We start from the raw sequence: 26,555 nt of genomic DNA on the forward strand, positions 1-26,555 counted from the left end.
TACGAAGATCGATTTCTTTTTTATTATTCATAAAGTTAATTCCCCTCAAACAAGAGCACAACTGGAAAAAAATCAGCACAATACAGAAATGTTCCCACCCAAGCACATGACACTGTCACATTGTGGAAAGTTCCCAGCCTGTCTTTGTCAGTTCTGTCTGTCTGGCTGGCACTTGGTTCCTGGCAAGGTCCAAACCTGGCAATTCCCTCCTGGGAAAATCTAGACCTGGAAAAAAGGGAGGGGGGGACTAGACAGAGGAGGGGGTCAAAGAGAAGAGTTAGCCAGCAAATGACCCGAGGGGGCCCGAGATCCCCCATTCGGGTCCTTCTCCATAAATATCTAATTAACTTAGAGCAAATATAAACAACAAAAATGGTACCCCCCAACTTCGGTCTAATTTACAGATAAACACTTAATGCATGTAAGACCTCTAAAACCTTCTCTTTGTGAGGCTAGGGGATGGCTAGTGGCCCGCAGGAACGCAGAGGGGCTCGCTGAGCAGCACTAGGGGGATGGGAGAGCTAGCTTTTGAGGCAGGCCCACCTAAGCCTCGGGGGTATTTCTGGGCATGGCTTTGGGCCCTGGGAAAAGGGGGGCAGGGTTTGGGAGCAGAGCAGCCGGGCTGCCATCATCAGCGGCCCCTCTGGGGGTCGGGAGGGCCAGCTCTCCATCCTGGGAGAAGCCCAGGGCCAGTTCTCATCAGGACGGGGCAGGCATCAGTAGCTAAGCACTCTGGGAGAGGATGCTTCCGGGCGGGAGGCCTCTCAATGGCAAGAGCAGGAAAACAACCTTTTCTATCCAACATACACCTCTATTGAGCTAATGTAATTGCATCTGGAATCAGAGAGAATCTCTAGGGTCTGGGGGAGGGGAGGGGGAGGAGGACAACGAGAATTCTTCCTCTGGAGGCCTCTTCAAGCGCAGGTGACTTCATGGTTGTCCACCGGCAGCTCGCTGTCTAAGCTGCTCTCTCCGAACGCCGAGTAGGGAGGCACCTGGGGGGCTTCGATGATCAGCAGGCCCTCCGGAGAGAGGGAAGCGAACACCGTCACCGGGTCCACCTCGGCTGGGAGTCTGAGAGGAGAAACACAGAACTGGATGGCTCTTGCTTCAAAGTGAGGGGGGAAAGACTCAGGAAAGATCTGAGTTCAAAGCCGGCCTTGGACACTCCAATGGGCAAATCATTCAACCCCTCCGTGGCCTCATTTTTCTCACCTGTACAATGGAGGGATTGGATGGATTGGTCTCAAAGGTCCCTTCTAAAGGTCCAGCACTAACATGTGTGCTCCCAGATTGGTCATCTTCATATCCATTAGGCCAAATACAAGGCCTTGCACACAGTAGGTGCTACATTAATGCTTGTTGAACTGTTGGAGCCATTTTACACACATGCCAGCATTTACTCATTGTTTCTAGGCTAACAAATGAGAACCCTGAGCCTACCAGGCCCAACTCAGGTACTACCTCCTATAGGAAGACTTTCCTGAACTGAATATTAGAATATTAACTATTACAATATTCATTATATTCACTATTAGAAAATTAGAATATTCACTATTAGAATATAGACTATTAACTATTAGAATGTTAGAATATTCACTATTAGAATATAGACTATTAACTATTAAAATGTTAGAATATTCACTATTAGAATATAGAATATTAACTATTAGAATGTTAGAATATATACTATATTCACTATTAGAAAATTAGAATATTCACTATTAGAATATAGAATATTAACTATTAGAACATTAGAATATTCACTATATTCACTATTCAATTACAGAATATTAACTATTAGAATATTTACTATATTAACTATTAGATATTGGAATATAGAATATTAACTATTAGAATGTTATAATATTCACTATTAGAAAATTAGAATATTCACTATTAGAATATAGAATATTAACTATTAGAACATTAGAATATTCACTATATTCACTATTTGATTACAGAATATTAACTATTAGAATATTTACTATATTAACTATTAACTATTGGAATATAGAATATTAACTATTAGAATGTTAGAATATTCACTATATTCACTATTAGAAAATTAGAATATTCACTATTCGAATATAGACTATTAACTATTAGAACATTAGAATATTCACTATATTCACTATTCTATTACAGAATATTAACTATTAGAATATTTACTATATTAACTATTAGATATTAGAATATAGAATATTAACTATTAGAATGTTAGAATATTCACTATATTCACTATTAGAAAATTAGAATATTCACTATTAGAATATAGACTATTAACTATTAGAATGTTAGAATATTCACTATATTCACTATTCCAATATAGAATATTAAGTATTGGAACATTAGAATATAGAATATTAACTATTAGAATATTAACTATCAGAATGTTAGAATATTCCCTATTAGAATATAGAATATTAAGTATTAGAATATTAGAATATTCACTATATTCATTATTCTAATATAGAATATTAACTATTAGAATATTGACTATTAGATCATAGAATATTAACTATTGGAATATAGAATATAAACTATTAGAATATTAGAATATTCACTATATTCATTATTCTAATATAGAATATTAACTATTAGATCATAGAATATTAACTATTGGGCAAGTCATTTCAACTCCCATTGCTTGCCCCTTACTGCTCTTCTGATTTAAGACAGAAGGTAAGGGTTAAAAAAAAAAAAGATCATCTGGTCCAAGTCCCTCATTTTACAGATGAGGAAACTGAGGCAAAGAAAGGTGAAGTGACTTGCCCTCGGTTTCCCAGCTGGTAAGTATCACATCTGAAGTCAAGGCTTATTGACTCCATGTCCAGGGCTCTCTCCATGGTGCCACCCAGCTGTCCCTTCCTCAGCTAAGTCTCCTGCTATCCAATTCAGCACTGGGCTGCCTCCCTGCCTTAAGCGCAACAATTCTGGTGTGTCAGGAAGGCTTCTGTCTCCCTCCCAGCAGGGACCCATTCCCTCTCCTACCTAGAGAAAATAGTTCCCAAGTCAGGTTCCCTTATAAGCATGGGAGGGATCTAAAAACTATATAAGCAAATCATTAAAGCAAAGATGGTTTTCTTGTCCTATGAGCCCTATGAGGTGGGCCCCAGGTGCATTCTAGCCAATATAATCTGCAGAGGAGATTAGCAGGAGAAAAGGGGGATTTGAAAGAGAAAAGGAGAGAACTGGGCAGGGGGCCAGGGGAGCCTTTTTTTAACTTCCACCTGGAGAAAGCTTCCAGACCAAGACATACAAGCTATCAGGGATGGTCTGTTGGTTTATTGAACCACTTAAGGGCTCACCAAAGTGGTGATTTGTGTAGTTACAAGACCTGTATGTTGGGAGCTTGTCAAGAGACATTCACAGAGGCAGATGGGTGGCTCAATAGATAGAGAACCAGGCCTGGAGATATGGGAGGTTCTGGATTCAAATTTGACCTTAGACATTTCCTAACTGTGTGACCCTGAGCAAGTCACTTAACCCCATTTGCCTAGCCCTTAATGATACTTAGTATTGATTCCAAGATGGAAGGTCAAGGGTTTAAATAAAAAATAAAGACACTCATATTTGGGCAAAGATGTTATGACATTTGGGGACAATAAAGAAAAAGGAGAAATAGCACTTAACAAAGCCCTGCTAAGAAGAGGGATGGAAACTCAGGTGTGAAATTAGGTTGTTGTTTGAGAGGTCCACACTGGGTAAGAATGGGGAGTTCAAGGGAGGAGCTTACATTAGCCCTACAAAAGGCTGTAAGTATTGTTAGCTCCAATTACTTCTAAAATCAGAACCCTGAAGCAAACCCCTTGTCATCATACCCTTGTTACAATCCTATATTTAGCAGAGATTGTTTTTTTTTATTATGGGGGGGAATGGAATAAATCTTTATATGGCTTCTATTCTGTGGCAGGAATTGTGTTAATTACTTTACAAATATTATCTCATCTGATTCTCACAACAAACTTAGGAAGTCATGGTATTATCCCCATTTTAAAGTTGAGAAAACTGAGGCAAATAGAAATTAAGGGACTTGCCTGAGGACACACAGCTAGTCAATGCCCAAGGCTAGATTTGAACTCAAGTCCTGGCCTTATTATTGCCATGTCAGTTGTTTTATCATAAATTATTTAAGCAAGAAGATATCCTTAAAGTCAAAGTAATCTTCCTTTATATGAAATGGAAACTGAGGCAGAAAAAGTCAAATTATTTCCTCATGTGAATGATCCACTTGGGTGGTATAGACTTAGGCTTTGAGCTGAGGAAAGGGTTCTGAGTGGTGGAAACAGAGAGGAACAGACAAGTTTCACTCAGGAAAGACTGACCCTGGCCCATTTGGAATGTGCTAGTGACTCTTGAGTTTGTATGCCTCAGGCTTTTGTTGGTTTTCATTCTTAGTTTTCCCAAATCAAAGAGGAAAGGGTTGAGTGGGGCAAGAAGAATATCTTCTTTTTTTAAACTCAAATTGGTGTAAAACACTGAGTTCCAAAAAATAAAGGTCTTGACTACCACTTGGTTATGACATGGGAGAGTCTGAGGAGTTGAGAGGCCAGGTGCCTGGGATGATTGTGCTCCCTGGGACCACAGTAGGCAAGTTACAAAGATGGGAGAGTTTGGTGGGGAAAGATAATGAGTTCAATTTTGGACATGTTTAGTTTAAGATGTCTATGAGACATTTGGGTCAAGATGTCCAGTGGGTCGTTGGAGATAGGAGCCTGTAGGTCAGAAAGGAAATTAGAGTTGGACAAATAGGCAGCTAGTTGATAGTGTGGATATTTTGGGTCTGGGTCTAGAGTTAGGAAGTTTTTATTTTATTTCATTGTAGATACTTATTAGCTGTGTGACCCTGGGCAAGTCATCTAACCTCTGTCTGCTTTAGTTTTCCACCTTTACAAAAGAAATCATAAGAGCACCTACTTCCCTGGGTTGTTTCAAGGATCTAATGAGAAAATAATTGTAAAGTGCTTAGCATGGTGCTTGGCACATAGTAGGTGCTTTATACATGGTAACTATTATTATTAAAAAACCAGAAGAATCATCCTATAGCATTCAAGTCCAACTCCCACATTCTCTGAGACCCTGAGAGATGAAGTGATTTGTCCAGGTCTGATGGGCAGTGAGGGCAGAGTTAATATTTGAACCCAGCTCCTGAGACTCTAAATTCAACATGTTTTTCAGTGAGCCTTGAGTTCTTAGTTGTATGTGTCCATTGATGTTGGAAAGTCACTACAGACTAACCTAAGGGGTGCCTAGATCTCAGAGTGAACTCATTGGTAACTGGGGCCTGGGAGCATAGCATCCCCATTCCTTTCCCCCATAATATTTTTATTTATTCTTCTTTGTACAAACTTTTCATCCAGTAGAATATAAACTTTTGGGCTTATATGGCTCAGTGAATAGAGAGCCAGTCCTGGAAATGGACATAGGGGGTCCTTGTTCAAATCTGGTTGCAAACACTGCCTAGCTGTGTGACCTTGGGCAAGTCACTCAACCCCCATTGCTCAGTCCTTACCACTCTTCTGCCTTGGAACCAATACTTAGTATTAAATCTAAGACAGAAGCTAAAGGTATTTTTTAAAAAAAGGAGTGTAAGCTTCTTGAGGGTTGGTAGGATTTCATTTCTACCTTTGTGTCCTCAAAGTCTAGAACATTGCTTGGAATATAGTAAGGGTTTGATATCTTGAACTCTTGGTACAATGACTCTAAAGTCAGAAAGAAGACCTAGGTTCAATTATCATCTCTGAGACTTCTTACTTATATAACCTTGGAAAAAGTCACTTTGTTTCTTTGGCCTCAATTTTCTCCTCTGTAAAATGGAGGAGTTGGGGGAGATGACTTCTGAGGGCCCTTCCAGCTCAGACCTGAGGGTGCTCTGAATAGAAGACTGAGAGAATGAGACTCCATTGGTTCCCTGGCTCTAGCCCTGCTCTTCCATCCTCAGGATCTCAGCTATCTGAGTCTGCCAGAGGATGCCAAGATTTGCATCTTGTTAAGGTAGTTTTCCAACAAAGTCATTTTCTGAGGACAATTTGCATGGGGAAATCAATTGAATAGGCAGCTTTTTAAAGATAGCCTGTCTCTTTCTCCTCTCTCCTTCCCCATCCCACTCCATCATTTTTTCCTCCTCTCCCAGAGGGTTTGTCTTAATCCTTGGAGATTTTTTCATCAATCTCCTCTTCAGACTTCAGTTATCTCTCTCTCCATTTTCCCTTCATTTGCCCTGTGGGGACACATTTCATCTGATCTCAGTCTCCAGTGAAAGATGCACAGGGGACTATGACTGAATGAGAGGAAGGACAGAGGCTTTCTTTGTTTGGAGCTTTATCAAATTTAGTTTCAAGAGCTAAGGAGAAGGCAGCTTAAAGTTACTAGGAGCCTACATGGGGAGGGAGAGAGAAAGAGAGAGAGAGAGAGAGAGAGAGAGAGAGAGAGAGAGAGAGAGAGAGAGAGAGAGAGAGAGACTGAGAGAGAGAGAGAGAGAGAGAGAGAGAGCGAGCGAGAGACTGAGAGAGAGAGAGAGAGAGAGAGAGAGAGAGAGAGAGAGAGAGAGGGAGAGAGAGAGAGAGAGAGAGAGAGAGAGAGAGAGAGAGAGAGAGAGAGAGAGAGAGAGAGAGAGAGAGGGAGAGGAGAGAGAGAAGGTGAACAGAGGGAGAAAGAGGGAGAGAGAAAGTGGAAGGGGAGAGAAGAAAAGAGAGAGAGGTGGGGAGAAAGAAGGAGGGAGAGACAGAGAGACAGAGAAAGAGATGGAGTCAGAGAGAGGAGACAGCAAATGAGGGAGGAAGGGAAGGAGAGAAATAGAGAGGGAGGGAGGGAGAGGGGGGAGGGAAGGAGGAATGGAGGAGAGACAAAGGGGGAGGATAGATAAAGATGGAGAAACAGAGACAGAAATAGAGAAAGACAGAAAGAAAGGGGAGTCAGACAGGTGATTGAAATATGCAGAGAGACAGATAGAAACAGAGGTGAAGACAGAGGCATTCAGCATGTTCCTGGAACATGTAGACCCTTAATAATTGCTTTTTGAATGACTGGTTCCCACCTTCTTTAAGACTAAGTACATGTGTATGTGTTCCTGAAGGGGAGGGGAGGAATAAGGAACAGGGTGGGGCTGAGCTGTAGAGATTAAGTCCCTTTAATGTTCTGAGCTGGGTGTTGGGGTGGGGGTGGCTGGCTGCCCTCTCCTTTCATGAGACCTCCCATCTAAATGTTTGCACTGCCATAAAGGAGGGATCTAGGGCGATAACAACCTAAGGAACCCTGGGTCTCCATTCAGAGCCTGCTCATGCTGAACTTGGCAGCAGAGAAAGGAAGCTGTTGGTGTGAACAAATTAGGAGACCTTGGTGTTTGGTGCCATGTGTTTGTAGGGGGGTTAGAGCTGGGACCTGTTGTTGTTCAGTTGTTTCAGTTACATCCAACACTTCATGACCCCATCTGGAGAGAAACTCTCCAGTGGTCTGTTGTTCAGCTCATTTTACAGAGGAGGAAACTGAGGCAAAATACTGCATGATTTGTCCAGGGGCACACAGCTATTAAGTGTCAGATTTAAACTCAGGAAGATGAGTTCCTGACTCCAGGTTCCATGCTCTATCCATTGTACCAATTTGCTGCCCAGAAGGTACTTGAAAAGTCATCTATTTCACAAAACCTCTCACTTAACAGTTAAGGAAACTCAGGCCAGAGAGGGAACATGACTTTCCTAAAGTCTCCCAAATAGTAAGTGAAAGAGCTGGGATATGAATAACCTAGTCTACATTTTTACTGCAAATCCAAAGGTATTTTTCTATAATAAAGAATCTTCCATCTCCTGAAGCTTTCTCAAGAGAAATACAAAGTAAGGAGATAAGAAGGGAAAAGGGGGAAAGACATGACTTCAAATTTGGTCCCAAATACTAGCTGTGCGACCTTGGGCAAGTCTGCCTCAGTTTCTTCATCTGTAATAACATAACAGCACTACTTTTTAGGGTTGTTGTGAGGATGTGAGCCAATGTTCATAAAGTGCTCTGCAAACATGAAAGCACTCTCTAAATGCTAACCATTATTAGCTATTATTATTCTTGGAAGCCCACCAGGTAGATGGCTGCCATGCCCTGCCTCCCTGTCCTAGGCTTTGGCAGATGCTCTAACAGCTGACTCTGGAGAATGTTGTAGAGGGTTCTAGCAGTTTCAGCCCTTGAATATAGACCCATGGCCCATTGCCCGCCCTCCAACGAGGTCCCCCTGAGCCTGGGCTTCTTCTAACTCCTTTGTTCTTCTCTGTCCTGCTCTTCCTACTTTGTGTCCTTGAGTATCATGTTCCAGACCTGGAATGTTTATCGCTCTCCTAACCCGCTTTCCAGGTGCCAGCCAGTCAGCTGCCCTGCTCATTCATGTCTTCAGGGGCTGTAATATCCTGGAGGAATGTGCTCAGACTGGCCCCCGATCCATGGAGCAGGGACCCTTAATTCTTCAGGGGGATCATCTCTCAGAGAGAGAACAGTCTGCTGGGAATTCCTGATCCCTAAGGAGGGCCACCTTCCTTCACATTTGTGGGAGGATTAAATTCTGAGTTTATGAAGCTTTTTGCAGTGCTTCCATTATTTGATTCCTCGGCTCTCTGAAGTGGACAGGGTAGGGCTTATTACCCTTTCTTAGAGAAACTAAAGCTCTAGAATCCCAGAATTACCACTGGAAAAGATTTTAGTTCTAGAGCTGGGAGAACCCTCTAAAGCCATATCGTCTAAAGCCTTCATTTAAAAAAGAAACCCCAACAACTCTTATCTTCTGTCATAGAATCAGTAATATTTATTTTTTATTCCAAGACAGAAGAGTGGAAAGATCTAAGCAATGGGAGTTAAGTGACTTGCCCAGGGTCTCATAGTTAGGAAGTGTTGAAGGGCAAATTTGAACCCCCAACCCCTTAATTTTACAGATGAAGAAACTGAAGTCCAAGGAAGTTGTCTCAGAGAGACCATAGAACTGAAAGGATCCTCAAGAGGCCCTCTGGTCCAACTCTTTCATTTTACAAATGATAAAACTGAGGCATAGGGAGCCTAAATGACTTTGGATCATATTTAGGCTTCCTGAGGAAGAAGTCTAAACCAAATCTTCTTGACTCCACATCTGATACTATCCACCATGCCATCTAGCTACTCAATAAAATAATTATCTGACCCTGGACAGGTGAGGAAAAGAGCCCCTAAGACAGTGATAGTGAATCTTTTTTTTTGGGGGGGGGGAAATAATGTGAGAAATGTCCTCTAGTGTGTGTGGAGAGGGGGAGGGAAGTAGCCTACCCCTGATCCCTCTGGCTTTCTAGTAATGAACTCTGGCAAACTCTGTGCTGGAGTGCCCACACAGAGGACTCTGAGTTCCCCCTCTGGCACATATGCCATAGGTTCACCACCATGGCCCTAGCTCTAAATCTATGATCTCTAGTTCCCTCTGCTGAACTTGCCTGGCAATACCTCTACCCCTTTTGCCCTCCTCTAGTTCCCCAAGCTTCTCTAAAACTTTCCTGAAAGTGGCTTTCAAAGCTGTGATCTGTCCAAGGCAGAGGACGGAAGGATCATCAGCCCTCTTCATCCAGGACATATTGTACCCAGACAAGGGGACTACCTCATCTCTGGATTTACTTTCCCTGTGAGTAATGGAGCTGTGGTTAGAAATCCAAGGCTTGTGATGACAAGCAGCCAGAAAGTGATTTCTTTATGCCATTCTCAGAACAATTTGAACCCAGGAATATCACATAGAACACACCAAAGGCCCTTAGTGGATACATACTGGATTTTCTTTGTGAAGTTCTTGGAAACAATTCCCCCTTCTTGTTGCTTCTCTTCATGTTTGCCTAGAGGAGAAAAAAAATACAACTTGTCAGTGTGCCCAGAAAGTCATCATTCCAGAAGCCTAGGGAGGCCTCTCCTCCTTGCCTGGGGCCTTGGGAATCAGGGGAGATCTCATTTTCCCATTCCCCATTTTCTGCTGGCAAGCAAATGAGGTCAGCAGAGCTATAAGAACCCACTTGAGAACATGTCCTTAATGTCTACATTTCCCCCCTTGGTACCTACATATGTGCTTTACATGTGGAAGGTAAGTGATGAAAACTTGGGGAAGATAAGCAAGCAAAGAAGGGATGGAAAGAAAGGAAACATGAGGACACGAAAAGAGCATTTGGCTCTGGAGTCAGACCCTAGTTTGAATCCTGCCTCAGAGAATACTACTATTGGTGTGTCCTTCTCACACAAGCCTTGCATTTCCTTGGCCTCAGATTTTCCTATCTGCAAAATAAATGATGACCTCTGAGGTTCCTTCTAGCTCTAAAATGAGGATGGGTCTGGGTATGCTCTCCTTTGGGGATTTTTATGTCCTATTTCTATTCTAGTTCTCCTCCTACTTCTCTGATCATTCCTTTCTAAATTCTTTCCTCTCTTCCTAGCACATAGTAGATGCTTAATAAATGTCTATTGACTGACATGATCTCATTGGAGCCTCACAATAATCCCATGAGATCAATATTGTGTTTATCCCCTGTTTACAAGTGAAATTGTTGTTTGGTCATTTGGGACATTAACAAGATAAAGTGACTTGCCCAGGATCACACACTTAGTGTCTGAGGCCAGATTTGTATTCAGAAAGAAGAATCTTCCTGTAAATCTTCTTGACTCCATTTGGGATTTTCTTGGCAAGGATACTGGAATGGTTGACCATTTCCTTCTTGAGCCCATTTTAAAGATGAGAAAACTGAGGCAAACAGGATGAAGTGACTTGCCTAGGGTCACAGAGTTATTAATAAATGTCTAAGGCCAGATTTGAATTGAGAAACAGGAGTCTTCCCATCAATCTTCTTGACCCCATTTGGGGTTTTCTTGTCAAGGATTCTGGAATGGTTGGCCATTTACTTCTTGAGCTTATTTTGAAGATGAGGAAACTGAGGCAAACAGGATGAAATGACTTGCCCGGGGTTACACAACTGGGAAGTGTCTGAGGCCAGATTTGAACTCAAAAAGGAGTTGTCCTGTCCATCTTCTTGACCTCATAATGGGGTTTTCTTGGCAAAGAGACTGGAATGGTTTGCCATTTCCTTTTTGAGGTCATCTTATAGAAGAGGAAACTGAGGCAAACTGGTTGAAGTGACTTGGCCAGAGTCACACAGCTAGAAAGTATTAGAGGTCAGATTTGAACCCCCAACCCTTTCCTTTTACAGATGAGGAAACTGAGTGTCTGAGGCTTGATTTGAACTAAAAAACATGAGATGTGCTCTATTCACTGCATCACAGTGGCAAAGACTGTTTCAAAACCCAGCATTGTAAAATGACCTAGATAATCATGGACAAGTCATCCTCTCAATAGGAGCCTCAGTTTCCTCAGATATAAAAGTCTAAGCAATCTCTAAGGTCCATTCTAAGTCTAAATCTAGGATCCTATGAGCACTTCCTACAGAAGGGTCTGGATTCAGTGGCCTCTTGGGACCTGTTAGCTCTCTCCACAGTCTGATGAGCCACACAGCCACTAAATATCAGAGGAGAATTTGAACCCTTCCTTCCCCAAATGGCATTGCCTTTGTTTTGTTTGTTTTTACAGTGCCACTCTCTCTCCCTTTGCCACCTGATGCCATCACTCAATGCTGAGAATAACATGGAAAGTGGGTTTTCTCCAAGCTCCAAAGGCCAGGATTGCCTGGGAAGTGGTGACTTGCCCATGCCAAAAATATATCGTTAGCTCAGGCTGTTGAGAGGTGGGATGGACAGTCCTTGGTAGTGAACAGGTGGGAGGCTCTTGTAGGCGCCAAGGGAAGGGCTGCACTCTGCCAAGGAGCCAGGCCAATCCTGCCACCCACGCCTCGGAGCAAAGGCGCCCACAGATCCACCCAGGGCATGGATGGAACATTTTTAACCGTGGCCCAGTTTGAATGCACAGAGCTATTTTCTGCTTGAGTCTTGCTAGGGCACTTCCATGCCAAACTCTTCAGCCATGTGGTTGGCATGGCTGCTCTCTGGGCAGTGCCCATAACATGGGCCATCATCACATGCTCCTCATTAACAGATAACCCAAGGCTGGAGGGAGGGTCCGTTGATGACTCATCTCCATTCCTCCCTGTTCTTAAACTAGAAAATGGCAGCCTAGCCATCCCTCAAATGAGCCTCTTACCATCCCACCTCCATGTTTCTGCTTTAAAAAAAAAATTGTCCTCCTACACTCATCTCCCCTAATGAAATACGTCTTGTAGTGGAGAGTGGCTAGATAAGTAGTCAGAAGGCTGGGATGGAGTCTTGGCTCTGCCACCCACCAGCTCTATGACATTGGGTGAGTCATTGACCTCTTTGGAGCCTCAGATTCCTCATCTACAAAATGAAGGGATTGGCTGAGATGATTTCTTAGGTCTCTAAAGTTTCTGGCATTTACTACCTGGGTGACTTCAGGGAAGTCAATTGACAAACAACTATTGCCTAACTGTGTGACTGAGTAAGTCACTTAACCCCCATTGCTTAGCCCTTCCTACTCTTCTGTTTGGAACCCAGCACTTATATTGATTTTAAGACAGCAGGTAAGGGTGTTAGATAAAGTTTACTATGTGCTAAGCAGGGGCAGCTAGATGGTAGAGTGAATAGAGAGCCAGGTCTGGAGTTAGAAAGATCTGAATTCAAATCTAGTCTCAGACACTTCCTAGCTGAGTGACTCTGGGCAAGTCACTTACCCTTTATTTGCCTCTGTTTCCTCACCTGTAAGATGGAGACATACTGGAGGAGGAAATGGCAAACAACTCCAGGACTTTTACCAAAAAGCCCCAATGAATAATGTCCATGGGGATCACTTCTAGCTGGACATGACTGAATAACAATATGCCAGGCGCCATGTTGTGTTGGTTCATCATTAAACCTCATTGGGGCTCTCAGTATCCACCTCTGCAAAATGAAGGGATTGGATTAACCATGACCCAGGCTCTGAATCTGGGGGTGGGAGCAGCTTGTTGTATGAAAAGCCAGGCTTTTTAGAGTCAGAGGACCTGAGTTCTGATCTCACTTCTGATATTTATTACTTTAATAACTTTTGGGGAAATCACTAAACCTCACCAGAACCTGAAATCTCCTCATCTTTAAAATGGTCACGATAATCCCTGTAATACCCCAATAGCCTTGCCCTTACTGCTCTTCTGCCTTGGAACTTACACACAATACTGATTCTAAGACAGAAGGGAAGGATTTTAATAATAAAATAATAAACTATACAATGGATAGAATGTCACATTGGGAGACAGGAAGACCTGAGATCAAATCCAGCCTCAAATCCTTATTAGCTCTGTGACAAATCACTTCATTTCTGTCTGCCTTGGTTTCCTCATCTGTGAAATGAAAACAATAATTGCATCTACCTCCAGCATAGTTGTAAGGATCAAATGAGATAATATTGGCTACATATTTTACAAATCTTAAAGCTTTATATAAATTCTAGACATTCTATGCTCATATTGATACATATTGTAGGCATGATATATACATTATATATAATATACACATATATAGTATGCACAGTATTAGATATAATATGTAAATGTGTATGTATAATATATATTTTATAGAATATACACATATAGTATGTATATTATATAATATATATTGTATTGTTATACATTATTTAATACCTGTACATTATGTAAAATGTATACTATGTATAAAATATCATATGCATATGTTATATAGTATGCATTATTATATAAAATATGTGCATTGTATAGAATGTATATTATGTATGATACATACATACAGTATGTACATAATGTAGTATAGACATCAGAAATAATAGAGGTCTTATATATACATTAATATATATTATGTATAACTCATAGTATACATATTATATTTTATATGAATTATGTTATAGATATGGATTTTATAGAATGTATATTTTGTGTCATATCACAATGTGTATAGTATTACATATATTATATGTAGCATGTATATTATGTATAACATGTTATGTAGACTATGCATCTGTAGTACACATTATATAGTATATCCATTATTATATAATAGATATACATAGTATAGAATGTATATTATGTATCATAAATATTGTATGTATAGTATATATTCTTGACATCACATATAAGTTTAATATATACATTAATATATTACATATGTATATTATATAAGGATGTATATATGACATATATAACATGCCTTTCAGAGGAGAATCATCTACCAAGTTGCAAAGGGCTCCCAGTATCTTATTGCAAAAAGTATATTTGCTGCATAATCAGAGACCCTTGAAATCCCAAATGTTCTAATAAACCCTAAAGGACTCTATGCCAACTTCATTACCATTTCCTTTCACTAGGATCATACATTTAGAGCCTGGAAGGAACTCTAGAAGCACTGAGTCCAGGGGGCAGCTGGGTGGCTCAGTGGATTGAGAGCCAGGCCTAGAGACGGGAGGTCCTAGGTTCAAATCTGTCCTCACCACTTCCTAGCTGTGTGACCCTGGGCAAGTCACTTGACCCCCATTGCCTAGCTGTTACTACTCTTCTGCCTTGGAGCCAATACACAGTATTGACTCCAAGATGGAAGGTAAAGGTTAAAAAAAAAAAAGAGAAGCACTGAGTCCAATCTCCCATTTTATAGATGAGAAAACTGAGGGCCAGAACAGTGTATTGACTTGCTCAATATTAGGAATCTAGGGAGTGTTTGAGGTGGGATTTGAACTCAGGTCCTCCTAACTCCAAGTTCAAGGACCAATCTCTATGCTCTTAGAAGGAAATAAACCATGGTCTGTCTATGCTAGCTAGGAGATTTGATAGGGAAATAAAGTATCTGCAGAAAGATATTTGGCCATCTTGTTGCCTACATCTGGATAAACTGTCAATAGGAGCGACGCCTAAACTTTGAAAAATAGATTTCCCTGGCTTTTTACTCCAGAGTGAAGGCACTGATGAGGCAAAGGGAAAGAGACCTCTGTAGGGTCAGGCCCCCATTAGACCCATGACCCAGAGTCCATGGGGATGTCTTGATTTGCCAGGGGTTTACACAGCTGTTAAATCATGCTGTCTTTCAGTCATTTCAATCTTATCCAACTATTCCTGATCCCATTTGGGGTTTTCCTGGCAAAGAAACTTTAGTGGTTTTCCAAGTCCTTCTCTGTACTAAAATCTGGACCTTCTAACTTCAGGGCCAGCACTATATCCATTGACCTACATTATCCCCCAAGAGATCTCCTAGTGTTAATGACCAAGCCCAGAACCGAAGCTGAATCTTTCCTGCCTCTTGGTTCACTCCTCTTCTTTGGGGCCAGGCTTACATTCACAGATTCATGGACTTTAAAGACCAGCTAGCACATCCCCCCTCATTTTACAGGTAGAGAAACTGAGAACCAGAGACATTAGGTGGATGGTCCCAGGTCAGACAGATAAGCCTCTCCTTTTCAGTTCCAGGCTTCAAGTTTCTTCTTCATCACTATATTTATTAGAAGTCCTATCAGTGAGCGTTAGCTTCCTTAACCGCAAAATGGGAATGCTAACACTGCTATTATGGGGTTTTTTATTATAATAGAGCTTTGCAAATTGTAAAGGTGTACATATTCTTCTTCTAACTGATCTCACAGGGTTGTTGTAAAGATCAAAGGAGATCATGTAGATGGAAAATAATTTTTTAACCCATAAAACATTTTAGCCTGTTTCCTCTTCTATAATTTGAAGAGAATCCTCAAAAAGGACCCTCTTGGCTCTGATATTCCCTCTTCTAAGGATCCTTCCATCTGACATCCCCCATTCTAAATCCCTTCCTAGCTCTGACATTCCCTGTTTTAAGGCCAGCTCTGATATTCTGGATTCTAAGGACCTCCCAGGTCTGGCAGTCTTTATTCTAAGATCCTTCCAACTCTGACATTCCCTGTCCTAAAGCCCCTCCCAGCTCTGACATTCTAGGATTTTTTGATATCTGAGCTGTTGTTATTTTTGGACAGACCTTTAGATTCAGAAGGCACAGGAAAATGAGTATTAACTTTGAGCCTAGTCCCGAAACTTCTTTTTTCACTTGTTCACTCACTGAAAGTATTAATAAATTATGTTTTTCAGTGGGAAAAAATTGTTGCTTCTGTCCCAGATGCATCATGCTGCTGGTAACCTGGTACTGGGGAGAGGGCACTGGATATTATGTCCACTGTAGAGAATTCCTTTCTCTGCTGTTTATTACATGATCTTAGCCTCCAGTCTTAGCTTCTTGAACTGTAAAATAAATGGGTTGGATTTCAGGACTTCATATTCCTTCCAGCTTGAAACATTATGAAATCAAGAGGGTTTCTTCAATTCTTCTGCTTTGTCTCTCTCATATAACCACCACCCTAGTCCAGACTTTCATCACTTCTGCTCAGGGCTAGTATAATAGTCCTCCTTTCTCAAATGTCTCCTCACTAAAAAACATCATTTATAACAAAAAATTTTTAAAAAGAAGGAAAATCATTTCTGTTAAACTAACCAAAGGAGAGAGCCTCTTGGAAGACATCTGTGATTACTCAAAACTTTGCCTGCTCATCCATACAGGAAAGACCAAATGGATGAGAACCATCTATTGTCCATATTTCAACATATATTTGAATGAATACTCTATGGATTTCATCCAATATTCTACATCTGGGACAAACAGTTCATCTGGGCAATAAGCTGGTCCAAGAATTGAAGGGGAGCAGGCTGAAATCCTTTTGGGAAATTACAAAGTAAACTCCCCTGAGCTTGCCATGAAAGTGAAGTCCACCTTTTCATCACTAAAGCTTGACTAATGTTACTATATAGCAACAAGGCATGGAAGACACATGTCTCTAAATGTCTAACGATGGCATCACTACCTAGACAGCAATGGAAAGACACATGGTGGAAATGAGCAGACTATGACCTATCACTATTTCAGTATGAGGCATACTTCTTGCCTTCCTTTCTTTTTTCCTTCACCTGCAGTAGAATATAATTTGCTCTTTGAGTTTCATTTTTGTCTCTATCTTCAGCACTTACCACAGTATTTGGTATACAACACGTACTTAATATATGATTGCTGATCATTTGATTTCATTTCCTGCTATACTCTTTGATTTCTTTCTTTTTTTGACTTTGTATTTCTAGCACCTAACCCTCTGAAATCTTGGGGATGGACCATATGGAACCTCTGGGCGAGGAAACTTCTTCTACCAACACAGATCAGCAACTTCTTGGAAACTTAGAGATGTATTAGGAGCACTGAGAATTGAAATGACTTGTCTAGAGTCACACAGTCAGTATATGTTACAGATGGGATTCCCACCCAGCTCTTTCTGACTATGAGAACCAGGCTATTGCATACGTGGTGGGCAGGCACTTAATAAATGCATCTCAGACTGGAGGGACCTGGGCATTATCTAAGGGGAACCTTTTCCAAGATTGGATGTTGTTTTGCTTTTCCTTGTAAAGCTAATTAATTTCTGTAAATGCTTTCTTCTGAGCAGGCAGGAAAGAGAAGATAGAGAAAGCTATTAAGAATGACCACAATGTTCCTTGTGATGGATGGCAGCGGGGAGGGCAAGGAAGAGAGGCTCTATTGACTCATGGATCCAATGTCTTATCTCTGAAAAAGCAGATGGTAGAAGCCAGAGGCCAGTGACCCTTTTACATCCTTCTGCCTCCATTCTCCAAATGAAAAAGTTGGAACAAAGAGACAAGGTATCTTTGCATAGACAAACCCTCTTTGCACAAAGATGACTGAGTATTCTCTCTCCCTTCTCCTGTACCTTCCCTACCCAGATACCTGTCAAGATCTCAAAAGAGGCAGTTGTCTCCTCTGTGCCTGTGACCCAAAGGAAGCCTGTTAGCCCCCGTATCTCTCTTGCATCAGGACTCCTGTTAAAAATAAATCAGTGGTTCCCAGATGTGTGACCCTGGGGAAGCCACTTAACCCCCAACTCTTCTGCTTTGGAACCAATACTTAGTATTGATTCCAAGATGGAAGATGAGGGCTTAAAAAATAAGTCAGAGGAAGATAAGTGGGTGCCTCAGTGGATAGAGTATCAAGCCTGGAGTATGTGGGTCCTGAGTTCAAATTTGATCTCAGACATTTCCTAGACAAATCATTTAAACCAATTGCCTACCCCTTACCACTCTTCTGTCTTGGAATGGATTATGATTATATGACAGAAGGTAAATGTTTAAATAATAATAATATTAATAAAGTCAATGGCCTGAATCTGTGATAATCAAAGGACAAGGGAGGTCTCTAGCATACTTCCAAGTGGAGTGGAGTGGAATCGATGGTCTTGGGTTCAGGTTCCACCACTGATATATACTGTCTATGTGACCCTAGGCAAGTCATTTTAACTCTCTGCTTCAGTCTCTATAAAATGGGGAAATAATGGCAACTATCTCTTTATCTCAAATGAGATAATAATTATAATGTGCCTGGCAGAAAGAAAGCATTATAGAAATGTAACTTATTAGTGTTATTATTATTATTTAAGCCACTCTGATTAAGAATCAGGAAGATCTAAGTTCTTATTCCATCTTGGGTATGTGAATTTGGAGAGATCATTTAACCTTGATCAGCCTCAGTTTCCTTATTTGTACAGTGATGGGATTAGATTCAATGTTACCTCTAAGGGTTGTTCTAGCTTTTAATCTAACTGAGTCTCAGTTTCCTCATTTGTAAAGTGTAAAAAACACATTGCCCAGCTCTACAGAGTGGTTGGAAGGCTCTGTTGTGTGTGGCATGTTTTGTAATCTCTCTAGAAATTTCAGTTCTTGGGGCCTTAGATCAGTGTTTAACCAGAGCCAGGATCAAACTGTTCTTATTTCTGATAATCACTTCCCAGGTGCCCTTGCTCACAAAAACTATCTATACCCAACTCAGATGGGAAGTTGGGCTTATGGTCAGCAATTGTGACAAAGAGCCCCAGAGAGATTCTAAGTAGCTTGTCTGAGGTCACACAGCAAGGCAGCACCAGAATCCAGGGTCAAGCCCAAATGTCTGGATTCCCAGACCAGGGCTTTGTACCTGAATTCTCCCCTGAGCTAATGATGCTTTGGACCATCTGGTCCATCTTTGCCATCTGATTTTTGATTTGACTTCCTCCCACCCTCCCAATACTCCTGTTGTTGTTCAGTTTTATGGTGTGTCTATTTCTTTGTGACCCCATTTGGGGTTTTCTTGGCAGACACTGGAGTTATTGGTCATTTTCTTCTCCAGTTCTTTTGACAGATAAGGGAACTGAGGCAAACTGGGTTTTGTGACTTGCCCAGAGTCCCACAGCTAGTGTCTGAGATTAGATTTGAACTCAAGTCTTCCCGATTCCAGGCTTAGCGTTCTTTCCACTGCACTACCTAGCTGCCCTCCAAACTTCTAGCATTGTCCCTGCTCCTCTCAAACCACTTTTATAGAGGCCAACTCTGCTTTCTTAGTAGAGTGTATCAGCTGTGTAGATCCACATATGTGCACACTTATATGATATATAGGATAGAAAAAGTCACTTTTTAAAAGTGAATTAAACACATTATCACAAGAACCTTATGAAACCAGTGTTACAAGTACTATCTTCATTTTAGAGATGAGGAAACTGAGGCCAAGAAAAATTAAGCAACTTGACTATGATCAAGTGAATGTCATAAGGAGGCTTTGAACTGAAGTCTTCCCAACTCCCAAGTACACTGCGTTTGTGCTATAGATAATAACTGCCTCTTTTTCCTACAGGGTTCTACTTTTAAAAAGCTATGCCACCCTGTATGATGGTAGTTCCAGGGGCTACCATCTATCCCCATTTGACAGATGAGGAAACTGAGTCCACAGTGACTCACTTCTAGACAGACAACAGGATACAATTTGTGTCAGAACTCAAAGGGGCCATCTCCCAAACTAGGATTCTTTCCATTCAACTAGAAACAGCCTAATCCCAGTGACTCCTTTTCCATCAGCAGACAATCCTGGCCCTACCCAACCCAGCCCAGGCTGTCTCCTTCGCCAGTAGGTACCAAGCCTCTGATGTTTAGAATTCTGCCTTGTATACCTTTGAAAATCCTGTCTGAACAGCTCAAGTTAGTCTGAGGCAGGTGGGCCCTGGCGCCATTTCTCAAAGCCAGGCTTGGCTGCTGAATTTCTCTGATCACAATTTTATTAGCTTCTCTCTCTCTGTCTCTCTCCACCCCCTCCCTCCTCTCTCTTTCTCCCTCCCCCCTCTCTCCCTCTGTCTGTCTGTCTGTCTTTCTCTGTCTCTCTCTCCTTTCTCTCTCCCCCTCTCTGTCTGTCTGTCTTTCTCTGTCTCTCTCTCCTTTCTCTCTCCCCCTCTCTGTCTGTCTTTCTCTGTCTCTCTCTCCCCCTCTCTGTCTGTCTGTCTTTCTCTGTCTCTCTCTCCTTTCTCTCTCCCCCTGTCTGTCTGTCTTTCTCTGTCTCTCTCTCCCCCTCTCTGTCTGTCTGTCTTTCTCTGTCTCTCTTCTTTCTCTCTCCCCCTCTCTGTCTGTCTTTCTCTGTCTCTCTCTCCTTTCTCTCTCCCCCTCTCTGTCTGTCTGTCTTTCTCTGTCTCTCTCTCCTTTCTCTCTCCCCCTCTCTGTCTGTCTGTCTTTCTCTGTCTCTCTCTCCCCCTCTCTGTCTGTCTTTCTCGGTCTCTCTTCTTTATCTCTCCCCCTCTCTGTCTGTCTTTCTCTGTCTCTCTCTCCTTTCTCTCTCCCCCTCTCTGTCTATCTGTCTTTCTCTGTCTCTCTCTCCTTTCTCTCTCCCCCTCTCTGTCTGTCTGTCTTTCTCTGTCTCTCTCTCCCCCTCTCTGTCTGTCTTTCTCGGTCTCTCTTCTTTATCTCTCCCCCTCTCTGTCTGTCTTTCTCTGTCTCTCTCTCCTTTCTCTCTCCCCCTCTCTGTTTATCTGTCTTTCTCTGTCTCTCTCTCCTTTCTCTCTCCCCCTCTCTGTCTGTCTTTCTCTGTCTCTCTCTCCTTTCTCTCTCCCCCTCTCTGTCTGTCTGTCTTTCTCTGTCTCTCTCTCCTTTCTCTCTCCCCCTCTCTGTCTGTCTGTCTTTCTCTGTCTCTCTCTCCCCCTCTCTGTCTGTCTTTCTCGGTCTCTCTTCTTTATCTCTCCCCCTCTCTGTCTGTCTTTCTCTGTCTCTCTCTCCTTTCTCTCTCCCCCTCTCTGTCTGTCTTTCTCTGTCTCTCTCTCCTTTCTCTCTCCCCCTCTCTGTCTGTCTGTCTTTCTCTGTCTCTCTCTCCTTTCTCTCTCCCCCTCTCTGTTTATCTGTCTTTCTCTGTCTCTCTCTCCTTTCTCTCTCCCCCTCTCTGTCTGTCTGTCTTTCTCTGTCTCTCTCTCCTTTCTCTCTTCCCCTCTCCTCCCCTCCCCTTTCTTACTCTTCCTCCCTCCTCCCCATTTCCCTCTAATGGCACACTGGAGTGGATCGAATGTTATGAGTATTACAGTGGTGTCTGTTAAATGAGCTAATGATTAGGAACAAAGCAGAAGGGCCCCACCCTGGGTCTGTCCAGTCCCTGTCTCCATTCACATTTAACCCTTTCTTTGGGCCTGATCTCTGTTTCCCAATGGGTAGATCTAGTCATCCTAGAAGGTTACAACCAGAGGAACAAGAACCAGTCTGTGAATAAAGGCAGGTTAGGTAGGTTCAGAAGACATGCCTTTGGTTTGGTGCTAGGGCTAGAAAACCAGTCAGATATGAATTCGAATCCTCCCTCCAATGTCTGGGGTTGGGGTTGGGGGTGGTGAGGAGGGGGTTAGTCCTGGATTTGGAGTCCAGGGATCTAAGTATGACTCTTATTTATTCCTCTCCGGTTGTTTGATTTGGGACTTTTAAGTCTCTGGGCCTCCAGTTGCCCAACTGTAAATATCACCTTTTAGGCTTAGTCAGTTCTAGAGCTACTCTCCTACCTGTGTGATTGTTGGCAAGAAGCCTGCCTTTCTCCATGTCAGTTTCATCATTCAAAAAATGAAGATTTTTGGTTTAGATGAGGCTCAAACTTTCCCTCCTGCTCTAAATCCCAGAGTCCTCCTCCCCCATTCTTTCCTTTTGTTTCTTCTCCCAAGTTATCAGGTGTTTTAGCTCCCAGAGAGGGGACAAAGGTTTAGGAAATAAATATTTGCCAATAGAGACTGAATTCCTAAACTCTTAAATCATTCCAAGGGGCCTGTGCCTGCCAGGACTAGGCAAGTTCCCTTTATGACTTTTATCCAAAAGACAGGGGTTGGTTCTTTTTTAATCATTGTCTATCAGCTTCATCTTCTCACTTTGTATATTTCTGTTCTCTCTTTGTCTCTTTCTACTCCATCTCTTCTCTCCTTTGTGTTTCTCTCCCTCCATCTCTCTCCCTCCCTCCACTATCTTTCTTTTCTCTCTTCTGTCTCCTTGTTCCTTTCTGTCTCTCCTTGCCCTCCCCATTTCTCTGTGTCCCTCTGTCTCTATATCTTTCTCCTTTTTTTAACTGTCTCTCTAGCACTCTTTCCCAGGCTTGTTCCCCTTCTGTGTTTGCCTTCATTCTCTCTCTCTCTCTCTCTCTCTCTCTCTGTTTCTTCCCTATGAAGCTTTTCCTGATGCTTCCCCAGACTATTAGAGCTCACCATTTTCTTAAACTATTTTCTATTTATTCTGTATATGCTTCTATGTGTACACATGGCTTACTCCAATGAAGTGTAGCCTCTTCCAGACTGATGATGATCTCATTTTTGTTTAGCTAGACCATATTAAGTGGCTAATAAATATTTGGTGAGTGACTGATTGACAGGAGTCTTTTCCCTTTTACTACGTCTCTCTTATTAGGCACCTATAAATACTTGTTGCTTGATCACCTAATTGTCTTTCCCTCTCCCTTCTCTCCCTCCAGCCCCACTTCTTCTCCCTCTACGGTTTCCCTGCCCCCCTCTCACCCCACCAGGCTCCCACTCACCGGACACCTCCACAAAGCCATCCTTGGTCTTGACAGTCAGCTCCTCTGGTTTGTAGCTATGTACGTTGACACAGACTTTCCAGGGTTCCCCAGGACAGGGGGGTGGGCTTCGGTTTTCAACGGGCCCATACCTGGCCCCATAGACTGGAGGGGCCATGCCAGGGCCCATGGGTGCCATGCCTGCCCTCAGGGGACCTGGCCATGGAGACAGTCTGGGGCGGGCCCAATCAGGCCAGTCAGCAGTCAGGTCGTCGGGGAAAGGGGCCATGCCAAAATCATCGTCCAGCAGGCGAGTGGACAGGGGTGACTCCCTGAAAGGGTCTCTCCTCAGGCGGGTAGAAGGGTAGGAGCAAGAAAAAGGCATTTGGCCATCGGCCATGGCTGCAGGCTCGGGTTAGGGCAGAATAGCCCTTCTCTGACGCCTAAACGGTGGCAACAGCCCTAGCTGGGCACCGTGGGCGAAGGGCACCAGTCACAGTTGACTCGACTCTTCTGGCCCTGACTGGCTCCTTGTGTGGCTTCTCAGTGAATAACCATCCAAGGCCCCTCCCCAAAAGCAGAGTCCTCCCTCGGTGAAGCTGCCTCAGCCCTGGGGGGTGGGGGGGCAGGATAGGGGTGCCAAACCTCCAGCGGCAGGAATCTCTCCAGATATGCCCTCCCTTTGCCAAAACTCACCAAGGGATTTAAACCCAGGCAAGGGAAGGAGGGAAGAGGGCAGCAAGTGCCCAGCCCCCTTCAGATCTGGGTGGATTCTCTCTGGACTGCGGGCAGGCAAGCAGAGGTAGGCACCAGTACCCTTTGGGGCTGCAGAGCCAGTCTGGGCCGCCGGCTGGGCTGTCTCTTCTGTCCTTTTCCCTGAGCTCAAGCAGCAGTTTAAATAAACAGCAGAGCCCAGAAACTTCTCCAGTGTTCTCCGGGGCTGGGCAGGGCGCCTCCGTTTATAAGTCCTTTGATGCTGGCCAGGAGTGGGGGTGGGGACGACAGTGGGGGTGGGGAGGGAGGGAGGGAGCTTTTGCAATCTCCCCTGGTCAGGCTGTGTTTTGAAGTTGATGAGCTACCCTCCTGAGCAATGCGATCGGGGACCAACAGCTGACTGGTCTCCCCAGGGAGCTGGGAATGAGCGGCCATCCAAGTTTAGACGCCCCTCCTGGACCCTGGGAGGCTTCCCTCCTCCTCTCCTCCCTGTCTGCCCTCACTCCCTCATCTCAGCAAGGAGGGACCCACACTGCAGCAACTGCGGGCAACTGCTGAGAGCCGGCTCGGCTATTTTTAACACCTCTTCCCTCCTCCTCCTCCTCTGGAGGGCCCCTGCCTGGCTCCCCGCTTTCTCCGTCACTGGCTGGAAGGCTCTGGGGACGCACTCGTCCTTCGACTTCACCATAGGGACACACACATTGAAGGATGCTCGGAAAGAGCCGGGCGCTCGCCCTGCCCCCACCGTGCGGAGGGAGTCTGGAGCACTCCATTGTCTCCCAGATGGAAATCCTCTAGAATGAGCCTATGTCACCTCTAGCTCAATGGGCAAGTCGCCTCACCAACCCTCTGGGTTCCAATCTCCCATTTCTAATAATAATAATTAATAATCATATTTGTAACAACTGCTCTGCATATTCTTTCCATATTACCATACTACTTCCCATTTCAAATCGCTTAGCCTCAGTTTCCCACCCTGCCAAGTGTGTTGGGGACCCCTCCCTCCATTAGCTATGCTATATATATCACAGGGCTACTCTGTGGGAAGAGCTTAGGAATCCTTAATGCTTGCCCACCCACAACAGGTGATTATTATTGTTTTATTAGTAGGCGGCATAAAAATAAAAAGTTGTGGGATCCACCTTCCCCCAATACACCCCCTCACGCTGGCTCAGCAGTAAGCCTGGAGTGACTTAACCCAAGTGGCCTTTTCCAGTGAGATGACTGAGTCTTGTTGCTCATTCAGTGAAATCAGTGCTGAACTGGGGAGCCTCAGGCTGGGCTGATATCACAGCTGCGACAGGTGGTCCCAACCCTGCTTGAAGCCAGCTCTGCACCCAAAGGAAAGGCATTTGAGGAAGGACCCAGGGATTCCTCTGATGTGGGAGTCTGAATCTGATTTCTTAATGAGTAATCTGATCTCAAAAGGAAAGAGAGGGGAGGGGAGTGGAAGGGAGGGAAGAGAGAGACAGAGATGGAGGGGGGAGAGCAGGAGAGCAGGAGAAAGGGAGAGACAGACAGACAGACAGAGACAAAGAGAGACAGAGGGAGAGACAGAGGAGGAGGGAGAGAGAGGGAGGGAGGGAGAAAGAGAGGAGAGAGAGAAAGACAGACAGAGAGTCAGAGGGACAGAGGGACAAAGAGAGGGGAGAGAGAGACAGAGAGATGGAGGGGGAGAGAGACAGAGAGAGGAGAGAGGGAGGGAGAAAGAGAAGAAGAAGGGAGAGAGAGAGGGAGGAAGACAGAGATAGACAGAGACACAGAGAGAATCAGAGGGACAATGACAAAGAGGAGAGAGAGAAGGAGACAGACAGAGAGACACAGAGTCAGAGAGACATAGGGACAAAGAGAGGGAGGGGGGATAGAGCAGGAGAGAGAGGAGAGAGGGAGAGAGAAGAGAGGGAGGGGGGGGAGGGAGAGAGAGAAGCAGGGAGAGGGAGCCCTTCTCTGGAGAGATATTTGGCTCTAAATAGGTTTCTCTGGGAACTGGTTAGGGGACAGAAATGAATGGGAGTGTTTCTTTGTTGTGGGAAGCATCTGTGTTGTTTTCCTCTGGGTTAGAGGCCCTGAAAGAAACTCCTCCACAATTCCCCATAGCCCTGAAACTCCTTCAGGGAGGCTTCCCCATCTAGGTATCAGGGCTAAGAGCCTTTCCCAAGATTTCCTAATATGGAGAGGGGACACTTTCTCCACTGTCTCTGCCTCTGAGGAGGGGGTGGGGTTGGAAAGTATTTCAGCTTCCAGAATTTCTAGCTGGCCCCTCACTGCTAACTGTCCACACTTCATTTTGTATGGGGAATGGGCAAATTTATATAATCTTTCAATAATAATAACAATAGTAATAATAGCTACTATTTGTATACCACTTTATGGATTGCAAAGCATTTTACAAATATTATATGATCCTGAGAACCAACCTTGGAGACAAGTGTTATTAATATTCATTTTACAGTTGAGGAAACTGAGGCAAACAAAGGTTAAGTGACTTGTCCAAGATCACACAACTAGTAAGTTTCTGAGGCCAGACCTGACTGACTCCAAGTCCAGCCCTCTATTCACTTAGCTAACCAGCTACAGAGCATTTCCCAAGTTCCACATTTATTATTTTTCAGGTACTAACTTACCTCCTGGGGCAACCAGATGACCCAGTGGATAAAGCCCTGCTGAGTGTGGAATCAGATATGGACTCAGATATTAGCTGTGTGACCCTAGGTATGTCACTTAACTGCCTTACTTTTCTCATCTGTAAAATGAGCTAGAGAAGGAAAAGGCAACTCACTCTAGTATCTTTGCCCAGAAAACACCAAATGTGGTAAAGGAAGAATTGGACACAACCTACTTTCTACAAAAAAAAAAAAAAAAACCTTTTCTCAATCTTCCTTCATCTGAGGTCTCCTTCTAGGATTGTCCCCAAATTATCCTGTCTATAGCTTGTTTATTTTTGCATGTTGTGTCTTCTATTAAGCCTATGAGGGGGGCAGCTAGCTGGCTCAGTGAATTGAGAGCCAGGCTTG

At 43.4% G+C, this 26,555-nt stretch overlaps 1 protein-coding gene across 1 annotated transcript; it reads right to left on the reverse strand.

Annotated features, from left to right (window-relative positions):
• Positions 1-24,287, reverse strand: HSPB8 (heat shock protein family B (small) member 8). The gene is made up of 3 exons (XM_056821660.1): positions 22,849-24,287; positions 9,761-9,824; positions 1-1,074 (listed from the first exon to the last, which is right to left on the reverse strand). The coding sequence occupies exons 1-3, from the start codon at positions 23,225-23,227 to the stop codon at positions 915-917; spliced, it is 603 nt and encodes a 200-aa protein (XP_056677638.1). The 5' UTR covers positions 23,228-24,287; the 3' UTR covers positions 1-914.
• Positions 24,288-26,555: the final 2,268 nt, after the last annotated feature.

The sequence above is a fragment of the Monodelphis domestica genome, chromosome 3, assembly GCF_027887165.1.
Source record: "Monodelphis domestica isolate mMonDom1 chromosome 3, mMonDom1.pri, whole genome shotgun sequence".
NCBI classification, from domain to species: Eukaryota; Metazoa; Chordata; class Mammalia; order Didelphimorphia; family Didelphidae; genus Monodelphis; species Monodelphis domestica.

Bases quoted from the DNA above. Each gene is read 5' to 3' on its own strand.
- HSPB8 (XM_056821660.1), bottom strand. From the start codon at position 23,227: ATGGCCGATGGCCAAATGCCTTTTTCTTGCTCCTACCCTTCTACCCGC. The intron at 9,825-22,848 runs GTGAGTGGGAGC...TTTCTCCTCTAG, and splicing joins TGGCTTTGTGGAGGTGTCCG to GCAAACATGAAGAGAAGCAA. The intron at 1,075-9,760 runs GTATGTATCCAC...TTCTCCTCTCAG, and splicing joins AACTTCACAAAGAAAATCCA to ACTCCCAGCCGAGGTGGACC.